Source organism: Mizuhopecten yessoensis, unplaced genomic scaffold (genome assembly GCF_002113885.1).
Source record: "Mizuhopecten yessoensis strain PY_sf001 unplaced genomic scaffold, ASM211388v2 scaffold2441, whole genome shotgun sequence".
Lineage (NCBI taxonomy): Eukaryota > Metazoa > Mollusca > Bivalvia > Pectinida > Pectinidae > Mizuhopecten > Mizuhopecten yessoensis.
In genome coordinates this window covers 62,875-75,033 of record NW_018404548.1, presented here as the reverse complement: position 1 = coordinate 75,033, position 12,159 = coordinate 62,875, and the positions used below count along the sequence as shown (strand labels likewise).

General features: G+C 37.0%; 1 protein-coding gene across 3 annotated transcripts in view; it reads left to right on the top strand.

The window, feature by feature from the left end:
• Positions 1–12,159, top strand: part of LOC110445999 (cAMP-dependent protein kinase regulatory subunit) — a 156,976-nt gene that overhangs the window by 119,071 nt on the left and 25,746 nt on the right. For 2 of the 3 annotated variants that reach the window (XM_021490928.1, XM_021490927.1), the window contains exons 6-8: positions 1,543–1,641; positions 2,978–3,037; positions 11,375–11,435. In XM_021490928.1, coding sequence (XP_021346603.1) covers positions 1,543–1,641; positions 2,978–3,037; positions 11,375–11,435 — 220 coding nt within the window. Of the gene's footprint in view, positions 1–1,542; positions 1,678–2,977; positions 3,038–11,374; positions 11,436–12,159 lie in introns of all 3 variants that reach the window. The other variant, XM_021490926.1, reaches the window with a different exon arrangement.

Below are 12,159 nucleotides of genomic sequence, written 5' to 3'. Positions count from 1 at the left end.
TGGGTGGGCCCAAAAAGGGTGGAATTGACTGAAATTTCAAAAATCTTCTTTTCAAGACCCAGATATGGTAGAATCAAATACTATTCATAGATGGAAGGATCTAAAGGTGCTTTACCAAAATTGTGAATTTCTTGACCCTGAGGTCTCACGTTTCCCCCTGGGGAGGGGGTAAACTTTACTATAGTTTATATAGGGAAATCACATTTTGGACCAACATTTGTTTAATTTCGGAAGTAATTCAATTTAGGTTAGCATTATCAGTATTGGATAGCAGTTTGATGGTATGCACATATCAGCCCTGACTGACCCCCAGGGGCTGATGGGTGGGGCCAAAAAGGGTTGAATTGACTGAAATTTCAAAAATCTTCTTCTCAAAGATCAAACACTCTTCATAGATGGAAGGGTCCTATTTATGACCCTAGGGTCTCACGTTTACCCCCTGGGAAAGGAGGGGCGGGGGGATTTATTATGGTTTATAATGGCAAATGATACTTCGAATATTACATGTTAATAACTTGATTGGAATTATAACTCTGAGTTGACAGTTTGATACTTTGAAAATTTTGAGCCAGCCCTACCCGCAAGGGCTGGAGGGTGCCAGGGGCCCAAAGGCGTCAGTGTGCTAAAATTTCTTTATTTTCCTTGTTTAGAATCAGAGGTGCTAGTTTAAAATATTTTTTTAGTCTTAAATCTGTAAGCTAGATATTGAATAAGGTGGTTTTATTGTTTTTTGTCACTTTGAATAATATTTTTGTTCATGTTAAAATCAAAATCAACTCTCTGTATAAATATATCAGGTGACCGTGAAGGCCCATGGGCCTCTTGTTTCCATATCCTATCTTCTTTATCAGCCCCCCTTTATTCTACCTACTATTTCTTACCTACAACATACTGAGATGTTTAGAGGTAGTTACAGATGTAGATGTCCACAATGCCTTTGAAATAAGGATATTTGAGGTAGAGATTATGCTTGTCTTAAAAACAGCACCCTGGGATGTAGGAATGTCAAAATGGCATAAATAAGCACTGGATGCCCTCTGAAGACATATATAAGGTTGTGAATTGTATTATTAGCAAGTGCTAGTGGAACTTTTAGCATTCTATTTTAGAGGACAACAAGTGAGCAATGTCTATTGATCAGCTGGCATAACCCATTTGTAGATGTGTGTCATTTGTATAGTGCTTTGGACATCCTGTTTTCCAGACAGATATTTTGGCTAATCACATGAGGTCAAGCAATTGATCAGAGGATAGATAAATGGGTAGTAGCAGAATAAATGGCCAATCTGTTTGACACCTAATTACATAGTGTTCAACACAAAGTAGTGGGTCCACATCCTGTTCTTATCCATACCTCATCTACACAGTTTGATATAAGTCCAGTTATTTGAAAAGTTATGGAAAGGACATTATCATATGCAATTAAAATCATCAATATTAAGCAATGGTTTTGTCATATTGAAAGGATACATTAACATCAGGTTTAATGTTAGATGAGGAATGTCACTGGGCTGTCTGTATCTTGATGTTATTCTATTTCAGATTTTTGTTAACAATGAACATGTAACTACAATAGGAGAAGGAGGAAGTTTCGGGGAGTTGGCACTGATATATGGTACACCCAGAGCTGCCACAGTGAAGGTAAGGACGGAAGACCAACTGGCTGAAGGTCAACAGGTAAGGACAAAAGGCTCACTGGCTGTGGGTCAGTAGGTAAGGATAGAAGGCTCGCTGGCTGTAGGTCAGCAGGTAAGGACAGAAGGCTCGCTGGCTGTAGGTCAGCAGGTAAGGACAGAAAACCCACTGGCTGAAGGTCAGCAGGTAAGGACAGAAGGCTCGTTGTCTGTGGGTCAATAGTTACAGACAGAAGGCTCGCTTGCTGTAGGTCAGCAGGTAAGGACAGAAGACCCACTGGCTGTAGGTCAGCAAATAAGGACAGAAGGCACGCTGGCTGTAGGTCAGCAGATAAGGACAGAAGGCTCACTTGCTGTAGGTCAGCAGGTAAGGACAGAAGGCTCGTTGGCTGTAGGTCAGTAGGTAAGGACAAGGCTGGCTGACTGGGTCAGTATAGGGAAGGACTGAAGGCTTGCTGACTGTAGGTCAGCAGATAAGGACAGAAGGCTCGCTGGCTGTGGGTCAGCAGGTAAGGACAGAAGACCCACTGGCTGTAGGTCAGCAGGTAAGGACAGAAAACCCACTGGCTGAAGGTCAGCAGGCAAGGACAGAAGGCTCGTTGTCTGTGGGTCAACAGGTACAGACAGAAGGCTCGCTTGCTGTAGGTCAGCAGGAAAGGACAGAAGACCCACTGGCTGTAGGTCAGCAGGTAAGGACAGAATGCTCGCTGGCTATAGGTCAGCAGGTAAGGACAGAAGGCTCGCTGGCTGTAGGTCAGTAGGTAAGGACAAGGCTGGCTGACTGGGTCAGTATAGGTAAGGACTGAAGGCTTGCTGACTGTAGGTCAGCAGATAAGGACAGAAGGCTCACTTGCTGTAGGTCGGCAGGTAAGGACAGAAGACCCACTAGCTGTAGGTCAGTAGGTAAGGACAGAAGGTTCGCTGGCTGTGGGTCAGTAGGTAAGGACAGAAGGCTCGCTGGCTGTAGGTCAGCAGGTAAGGTCAGAAAACCCACTGGCTGTAGGTCAGCAGGTAAGGACAGAAGGCTCGTTGTCTTTGTGACTGTGGGTCAGTATAGGTAAGGACTGAAGGCTTGCTGGCTGTAGGTCAGTAGGTTAGGACAGAAGGCTCGCTGGCTGTAGGTCAGTAGGTAAGGACAGAAGGCTTGCTGGCTGTGGGTCAGTAGGTACTGCCTTACACTTATCTAATAATAAACTGAATTATTAATGCATTGTTTTGTTTCTCTATTAGTGCATTGTTTTGTTTTTCAAATGATTCCAGTTAAGAGATTTAAAGATTTTTTGAAGTATGTAAAATTCATGTGCTTACAGACAAAAGATTAATATTTCTATTTTATGACACAGGCCAAGGGAGATGTGAAACTTTGGGGAATTGACCGAGACAGTTATAGAAGAATTCTTATGGTAAGTGGATAACTAAATTTCTGATGGTTCCTTAATCAGAGAGAATACTATCTTTTAACTATATAAAAGCACTGAAAATAGCTTTAAAGAAAGTTTATCTGCCTTGATTATATGTATTTAAAACATATTTATTTATACACATCCACTTAAGTGGAGTGGAGATGGAAAATATAGGGGTATAAACCATAATATTGACTCCATACCAAAATGTGTTACTCTGAAGGACTACAATGATTGGTATACAGGTATTACTCTCACTCAGATGATTGGTATACAGGTATTACTCTCAGACGATTGGTATACAGGTATTACTCTCACTCAGACGATTGGTATACAGGTATTACTCTCACTCAGATGATTGGTATACAGGTATTACTCTCACTGAGATGATTGGTATACAGGTATTACTCTCACTCAGATGATTGGTATACAGGTGTTACTTGCAAACACTCAGATGATTGGTATACATGTGTTACTTGCAAACACTCAGATGATTGGTATACATGTGTTACTTACAAGTACTCAGATGATTGGTATACATGTGTTACTTACAAGCACTCAGATGATTGGTATACAGGTGTTACTTACAATTAATCCGATGATTGGTATACAGGTGTTACTTACAAACACTCATAGAATTGGTATACATGTGTTACTTACAAGTACTCAGATGATTGGTATACATGTGTTACTTACAAGCACTCAGAGGATTGGTATACAGGTGTTACTTACAAGCACTCAAATGATTGGTATACAGGTGTTACTTGCAACCACTCAGATGATTGGTATACAGGTCTTCCTTACAGGCACTCAGATGATTGGTATACAGGTGTTACTTACAAACACTCAGAGAATTGGTATACATGTGTTACTTACAAGCACTCAGAGGATTGGTATACAGGTGTTACTTACAATTAATCAGATGATTGGTATACAGGTGTTACTTGCAAACACTCAGATGATTGGTATACATGTGTTACTTGCAAACACTCAGATGATTGGTATACAGGTGTTACTTACAAACACTCAGATGATTGGTATACAGGTGTTTCTTGCAAACAATCAGATGATTGGTATACATGTGTTACTTGCAAGCACTCAGATGATTGGTATACAGGTGTTTCTTGCAAACACTCAGATGATTGGTATACAGGTGTTACTTACAAACACTCAGATGATTGGTATACATGTGTTACTTACAAGCACTCAGATGATTGGTATACAGGTGTTACTTACAATTAATCAGATGATTGGTATACATGTGTTACTTGCAAACACTCAGATGACTGGTATACATGTGTTACTTACAAGCACTCAGATGATTGGTAAACATGTGTTACTTGCAAACACTCAGATGACTGGTATACATGTGTTACTTACAAGCACTCAGATGATTGGTATACATGTGTTACTTGCAAACACTAAGATGATTGGTATACAGGTGTTTCTTGCAAACACTCAGATGATTGGTATACATGTGTTACTTGCAAACACTCAGATGACTGGTATACATGTGTTACTTACAAGCACTCAGATGATTGGTAAACATGTGTTACTTGCAAACACTCAGATGACTGGTATACATGTGTTACTTACAAGCACTCAGATGATTGGTATACATGTGTTACTTGCAAACACTAAGATGATTGGTATACAGGTGTTTCTTGCAAACACTCAGATGATTGGTATACATGTGTTACTTGCAAACACTCAATTAATTGGTATACATGTGTTACTTACAAGCATTCAGATGATTGGTATACATGTGTTACCTACAAGCACTCAGATGATTGGTATACATGTGTTACTTACAAACACTCAGATGATTGGTATAGATGTGTTACTTACAATTAATCAGATGATCTGTATACATGTGTTACTTGCAAACACTCAATTAATTGGTATACATGTGTTACTTACAAGCATTCAGATGATTGGTATACATGTGTTACTTACAATTAATCAGATGATCTGTATACATGTGTTACTTGCAAACACTCAGATGACTGGTATACATGTGTTACTTACAAGCACTCAGATGATTGGTATACAGGTGTTACTTACAAACACTCAGATGATTGGTATACAGGTGCTACTTACAAACACTCAGATGATTGGTATACAGGTGCTACTTACAAACACTCAGATGATTGGTATACAGGTGTTGCTTACAGGCACTCAGATGATTGGTATACAGGAGTTACTTACAAGCACTCAGATGATTGGTATACAGGGGTTACTTACAAACACTCAGATGATTGGTATACAGGTGTTTCTTGCAAACACTCAGATGATTGGTATACAGGTGTTGCTTACAGGCACTCAGATGATTGGTATACAGGTGTTACTTACAAGCACTCAGATGATTGGTATACAGGTGTTACTTACAAACACTCAGATGATTGGTATACAGGTGTTGCTTACAAGCACTCAGATGAATAGTTTTTAGGTTACTTTAGCTTTCAAGCGAGATTTGAGACAGAGATGACAAACTGATAAGAATGACGGACAGATAACTAAAGTGATTGGATACAAAAATATATGTTTGAATGTTACTGGAAGTTTTGAAGTGTTATTTGAAAAAAAAATACATACAGAAACTGATTTTCCAGAAACCCTGAATCATGAAAACAATACAAGCATTTGCAAGCTGTTTCTTCACACTCAGATGTAGATCTTGACATTTGCACGCTGTTTCTTCACACTCAGATGTAGATCTTGACATTTGCACACTGTTTCTTCACACTCAGATGTAGATCTTGACATTTGCGCGCTGTTTCTTCACACTCAGATGTAGGTCTTGACATTTGCACGCTGTTTCTTCACACTCAGATGTAGATCTTGACATTTGCATGCTGTTTCTTCACACATTTAGATGTAGATCTTGTTTTCTGGATTTTGTTGCAATGTAATTTCGAATATCCTTCTATTAAGCCAAACCATTTGGTGTGGGTTTCATTTAAAAAATAGTATTTCCTAAGGCATGCTCCAAGAAGTTAATTTGAAACCCTTGTCTGCCAATAAATAGAATTCTTTATAGGAATTTCTCTGTGTCTATTGTAAATCAGGCAGTCACTTGACAACAGTTGGAATTGATTGTTACCGATATGGAAAATGGGTTCATTCCTGACCAATTCCTATAGAAAGTTCCTAAATCAGTTTCTTATAAAACTCTATTCAATTTCATTTAGGTTTCATATTCACTAAACTAACCTTGTTTGTTTCAAGTTGCTGACTCTTTGGTTCTAATGAATCAATGTATAGTGAGGTCGCGCTAAATGTTGCTCAGTTTTAATTCTTCATAAGACTAGAAAACCATTGTCAGTCTGTCAAAAGCAGTGCATGCAGGGTTTCAGGTTTCAGCAATTTCTCTTGGTGTTCCTTTTCATTAATGAGAAATTTGTCATTAAACTACAACTGCAGAAATGTTGGAATGATTTATGATGTTCCCTTGTTCAGTAATGACGTCAGCTTATGTAAAAATGCTGAATAAGTTCCTGCTATCAGTAGTAAATATCATAAACCAACAAAGGTATTACTACATTACAGTTGTCATGAACCAACAAAGGTATTACTATATTACAGTTGTCATGAACCAACTCGGCTGTACCTGTATTACAGTTGTCATGAACCAACACAGCTGTACCTGTATTACTGTTGTCATGAACTAACACAGCTGTACCTTTATAACAGTTGTCATGAACCAACACAGCTGTTCCTGTATCACAGTTGTCATGAACCAACACAGCTGTACCTGTATTATAGTTGTCATGAACCAACACAGCTGTACCTGTATTACTGTTGTCATGAACTAACACAGCTGTACCTTTATAACAGTTGTCATGAACCAACACAGCTGTTCCTGTATGACAGTTGTATAGAACTTACAAAGTTGTACCTATATAACAGTTGTCATGAACCAACACAGCTGTACCTGTATTATAGTTGTCATGAACCAACACAGCTGTACCTGTATTACAGTTGTCATGAACCATAACAACTGTTCCTGTATTGCTGTTGTCATGAACTAACACAGCTGTACCTTTATAACTGTTGTCATGAACCAACACAGCTGTTCCTGTATTACAGTTGTATAGAACTTACATAGTTGTACCTATATAACAGTTGTCATGAACCAACACAGTTGTACCTGTATTATTGTTGTCATGAACCAACACAGTTGTACTTGTATTATTGTTGTCATGAACCAACACAGTTGTACCTATATAACAGTTGTCATGAACCAACACAGTTGTACCTGTATTATTGTTGTCATGAACCAACACAGTTGTACCTATATAACAGTTGTCATGGACCAACACAGCTGTACCTTTATTACTGTTGTCATGGACCAACACAGCTGTACCTGTATTGCAGTTGTCATGAACCAACACAGCTGTACCTTTATTACTGTTGTCATGGACCAACACAGCTGTACCTGTATTGCAGTTGTCATGAACCAACACGGCTGTACCTGTATTACTGTTGTCATAAACTAACACAGCTGTACTCATATAACTGTTGTCATGAACCAACACAGCTGTTCCTGTATCACAGTTGTATAGAACTTACACAGTTGTACCTATATAACAGTTGTCATGAACCAACACAGTTGTACCTATATAATAGTTGTCATGAACCAACACAGCTGTACCTGTATAACAGTTGTCATGAACCAACACAGCTGTACCTGTATTGCAGTTGTATAGAACTTACACAGCTGTACCTGTATAAAAAGTGTCAAGAAGCTGTTTCAATTTCTACTGTAATTAGTCCAGACAAGTTCTGCTGTAAAAAGTTTGTCCATACAACTTCTGCTGTATTTAGAGTATCCAGACAGCTTCTACTGTAATTAGCTTGTTCATACAACTTCTACTGTAATAAGTCTATCCAGAAAACTTCTACTGTAATTAGTCGCTCCAGAAAACGTCTAATGTAATTAGAGTATCCAGATATCTTCTACTGCAATTATTCTGTCCACAAAACTTCTACTGTATTTAGTCTATCCAGATAACGTCTACTGTAATGAGTCTATCAAGAAAATATCTACTGTAATTAGCCTGTCGAGACACATTCTATTGTAATGAGTATCAAGACAATGTCTATTGTAATTAGCCTGTCAAGACACATTCTATTGTAATGAGTCTATCAAGACAATGTCTATTGTAATTAGCCTGTCAAGACACATTCTATTTTAATGAGTCTATCAAGACAATGTCTATTGTAATTAGCCTGTCGAGACACATTCTATTGTAATGAGTCTATCAAGACAATGTCTATTGTAATTAGCCTGTCAAGACACATTCTATTGTAATGAGTCTATCAAGACAATCTCTACTGTAATTAGCCTGTCAAGACACATTCTATTGTAATTAGTCAATCAAGAAAATCTCTACTGTAATTAGCCTGTCGAGACACATTCTATTGTAATGAGTCTATCAAGACAATGTCTATTGTAATTAGCCTGTCAAGACACATTCTATTGTAATTAGTCTATCCAGACAGATTCTACTGTTATTAGTCTTGTCCAGAAAGGTTTCAATTGTAAAAAAAGTGTATAATGACAGGTTCTACCATAATTTCTATCTGTAAACAAGTTTTGCTTTAATTAGTCTCTCAAGACAGATCCTTCTGTAATTAGTCTCTCAAGACAGATCCTTCTGTAATTAGTCTCTCAAGACAGGTCCTACTGTAATTAGTCTCTCAAGACAGGTCCTTCTGTAATTAGTCTCTCAAGACAGGTCCTACTGTAATTAGTCTCTCAAGACAGATCCTTCTGTAATTAGTCTCTCAAGACAGGTCCTACTGTAATTAGTCTCTCAAGACAGATCCTTCTGTAATTAGTCTCTCAAGACAGGTCCTGTAATAAGTCTCTCAAGACAGGTCCTACTGTAATCAGTCTCTCAAGACAGGTCCTACTCTAATCAAGAAATGTGTGTACATACTGTCACATAGAATAAGCAAGACTTTTGATCAGGGTGAAGCGTGTTTGATGGCTTTATTTGTGTGGTCCTAATGACTGCAGTTTCCTACACTTTGATATGCCTGGACGCGGCAACATATTTTCTTGTCTCATTTCGAGCATAGCTGAAGACTCACTACAAAGGAAAACCTCAATTACGCTTTACGCCTTGTCACACCAATTCCTATTAAGTGGAAGGAAACTCTCGTTTAATTGAAGACCTCTATCACATAGCACAGGAAGGCTGATTTCTGATACCGTTCAGAGTAACAAAGGAAAATCCAGGATTAATCAATTTTATACGGACTTAAACTTTATATGGAAATTTGTAGTAGGCGTAATAGCATTGCCTCATTTCACTGCTGGTTTGAGGCATTCAGTAACCTTTCATTTGCTTGGACATTTTGTCACAAGCCCACTGGCAGAAATGGTTTGTTTCTACGGCTTTCTGGATTATATATTGATCGCATCAGGCTGCGTTATCAAAATTTTACTCAACTTTTCCTGAAACGTCCCACTTTAACAGAGATTAAACAATATTTTGTACGCTTTGTTGTAATGAAAATAGACATCACTGTGTATTCGGCTTTACTGCTGTCAAATATGTCAGCATTTATAGAACTTTTGATGTTAATTATTTTTCATATCTTGTAAACATACATATTTGATGCAATATAAAAATTTAATGAATAAGCACATTGATGAATTCGTGCACCCCCAGAATATGAATTGAGAACAATATACAAGAACTTCCTTTAGAGCATTCATAATTTAATTTAATAATTTTAGTGCGGAGAGTGCTAAACTAAGACTACCGCTAAAATTTGTACATCTACAGTACACTAATGAAGCTAGCTGCAGTTAGCAATGTATGTTGTATTATGAAATGTTATGTGTAAGAATCCTTCAAAATAAATAAATGTTGTCTGTAAAATTGTGGTAAAAGGAAGTATATATACACCGTGTTGTCAGAATAAAAATGTGGAAGTGAGACCAGACACACACAGGCATGACTGCTCATTATAAGGAGGGGTGGGCCAAAAAGTAGTTCCACAAATATCTCAGCCATATACAAAATGTCCATCCCATGAAATTCATGGCAGGATTACTCCCTTGCTATTGGTACCCATGAGTATTATTTCTATTTTTAATAAAAGTAAAGTTTATTCAACCATGTTCATCAATTAAGAGCATATCCCATTTTACTCACTCTGATAGCAGTTTCTTCTGTTTAAGACTTGTAACTCTATAACTTTGCAGACAAGAACAAGTTAATCTTGTCCAATGATACAGCAAGTGTTATTACAGCTATATCTGTAAGATACAGCAAGTTATTACAGCTATATCTGTAATATACAGCAAGTGTTATTACAGCTATATCTATAAGATACAGCAAGTGTTATTACAGCTATATATGTAAGATACAGCAAGTGATTACAGCTATATCTGTAAGATACAGCAAGTGTTATTAAAGCTATATCTGTAAGATACAGCAAGTTATTACAGCTATATCTGTAATATACAGCAAGTGTTATTACAGCTATATATGTAAGATACCGCAAGTTATTACAGCTATATCTGTAATATACAGCAAGTGTTATTACAGCTATATATGTAAGATACCGCAAGTTATTACAGCTATATCTGTAATATACAGCAAGTGTTATTACAGCTATATATGTAAGATACCGCAAGTTATTACAGCTATATCTGTAATATACAGCAAGTGTTATTACAGCTATATCTTTAAGATACAAAAAGTGTTATTACAGCTATATCTGTAAGATACGGCAAGTGTTATTACAGATATATCTGTAAGATACAGCAAGTGTTATTAAAGCTATATCTGTAAGATACAGCAAGTTATTTCAGCTATATCTGTAAGATACAGCAAGTGTTATTAAAGCTATATCTGTAAGATACAGCAAGTGTTATTACAGCTATATATGTAAGATACAGCAAGTTATTACAGATATATCTGTAAGATACAGCAAGTGTTATTACAGCTATATCTTTAAGATACAGCAAGTGTTATTACAGCTATATCTGTAAGATACAGCAAGTGTTATTACAGATATATCTGTAAGATACAGCAAGTGTTATTACAGCTATATCTGTAAGATACAGCAAGTGTTATTACAGCTATATCTGTAAGAGACTGAAATTGTCAAGGTCGTAGTCCTGGTCAAGGGTAAAAGTTGTAATGAATTATGTATGTATGACATGTAGTATCATCTTTGTGGAAAGTCTGGACAGGAAACATTCTCAGGTGATGAGTATTCCTTTTTGTACTAATATATAGGATATCTCCCTAAGGTATATAAGTACTGGCTGCAGTTCTATATTATTAACCAAGAAGATGTTTGTGTTCACAGGGAAGCACAATAAGGAAGAGGAAGATGTATGATGAATTTCTCAGCAAAGTCTCTATTTTAGGTAAGTCTTGTATCAAATTTTACTTACTCTTGAAAATTGATTAAATTTGCCTTTTTTGTTCATCAGAGTTTGTACTAAATTGCAGATAACTAATATGCTTTAGAGGAAATATCTCACAATTGTGTGTTGTTGATTTTCATATGCCTGCTAAAAGCGGCACTTATTATTTTATCATGTCTGTCTGTCTGTCTGTCCCTCAGGTTTTTGATGGAATCTTTTGAGATTTGCTATGTGTAATGAGTATCGTATGAAGATGCACATATCATAAAATGGAAATGCCGTATTTGTTTTGTATCGCAGTAATGACCCTTTATGAATCAACCGCCACATTTCAACTTTTTAACTGCAACTGTTTGTACAGTTTTTGAAACAATTTTTGGTAATTGGTGTGTATAATAAGAACCATAATATTTGTTGAAATGTGTAAACCATAAAATGGGGATGCTACAATTATGGACCTTCTTTTTTCTTTTAGCATTTTTGGAACTGATGAAATGATTTAAAATATGGGTGAAGGGAGGTAATCTGTATAAACTATTTTTGTAAACAGTTAGCCAAAAATAAAAGCACCTTGCCTTAGACAACAATAAAAGCACCTTGCCTTAGACAAAAATAAAAGCACCTTGCCTTATTCCTGTCTGCAAAATATGTTTCCCCATTTTAACACATCCAAGATAAATTCAGCTTTCCAGAGTAATCAAGTAAAAATGTCCCACAAATCTTT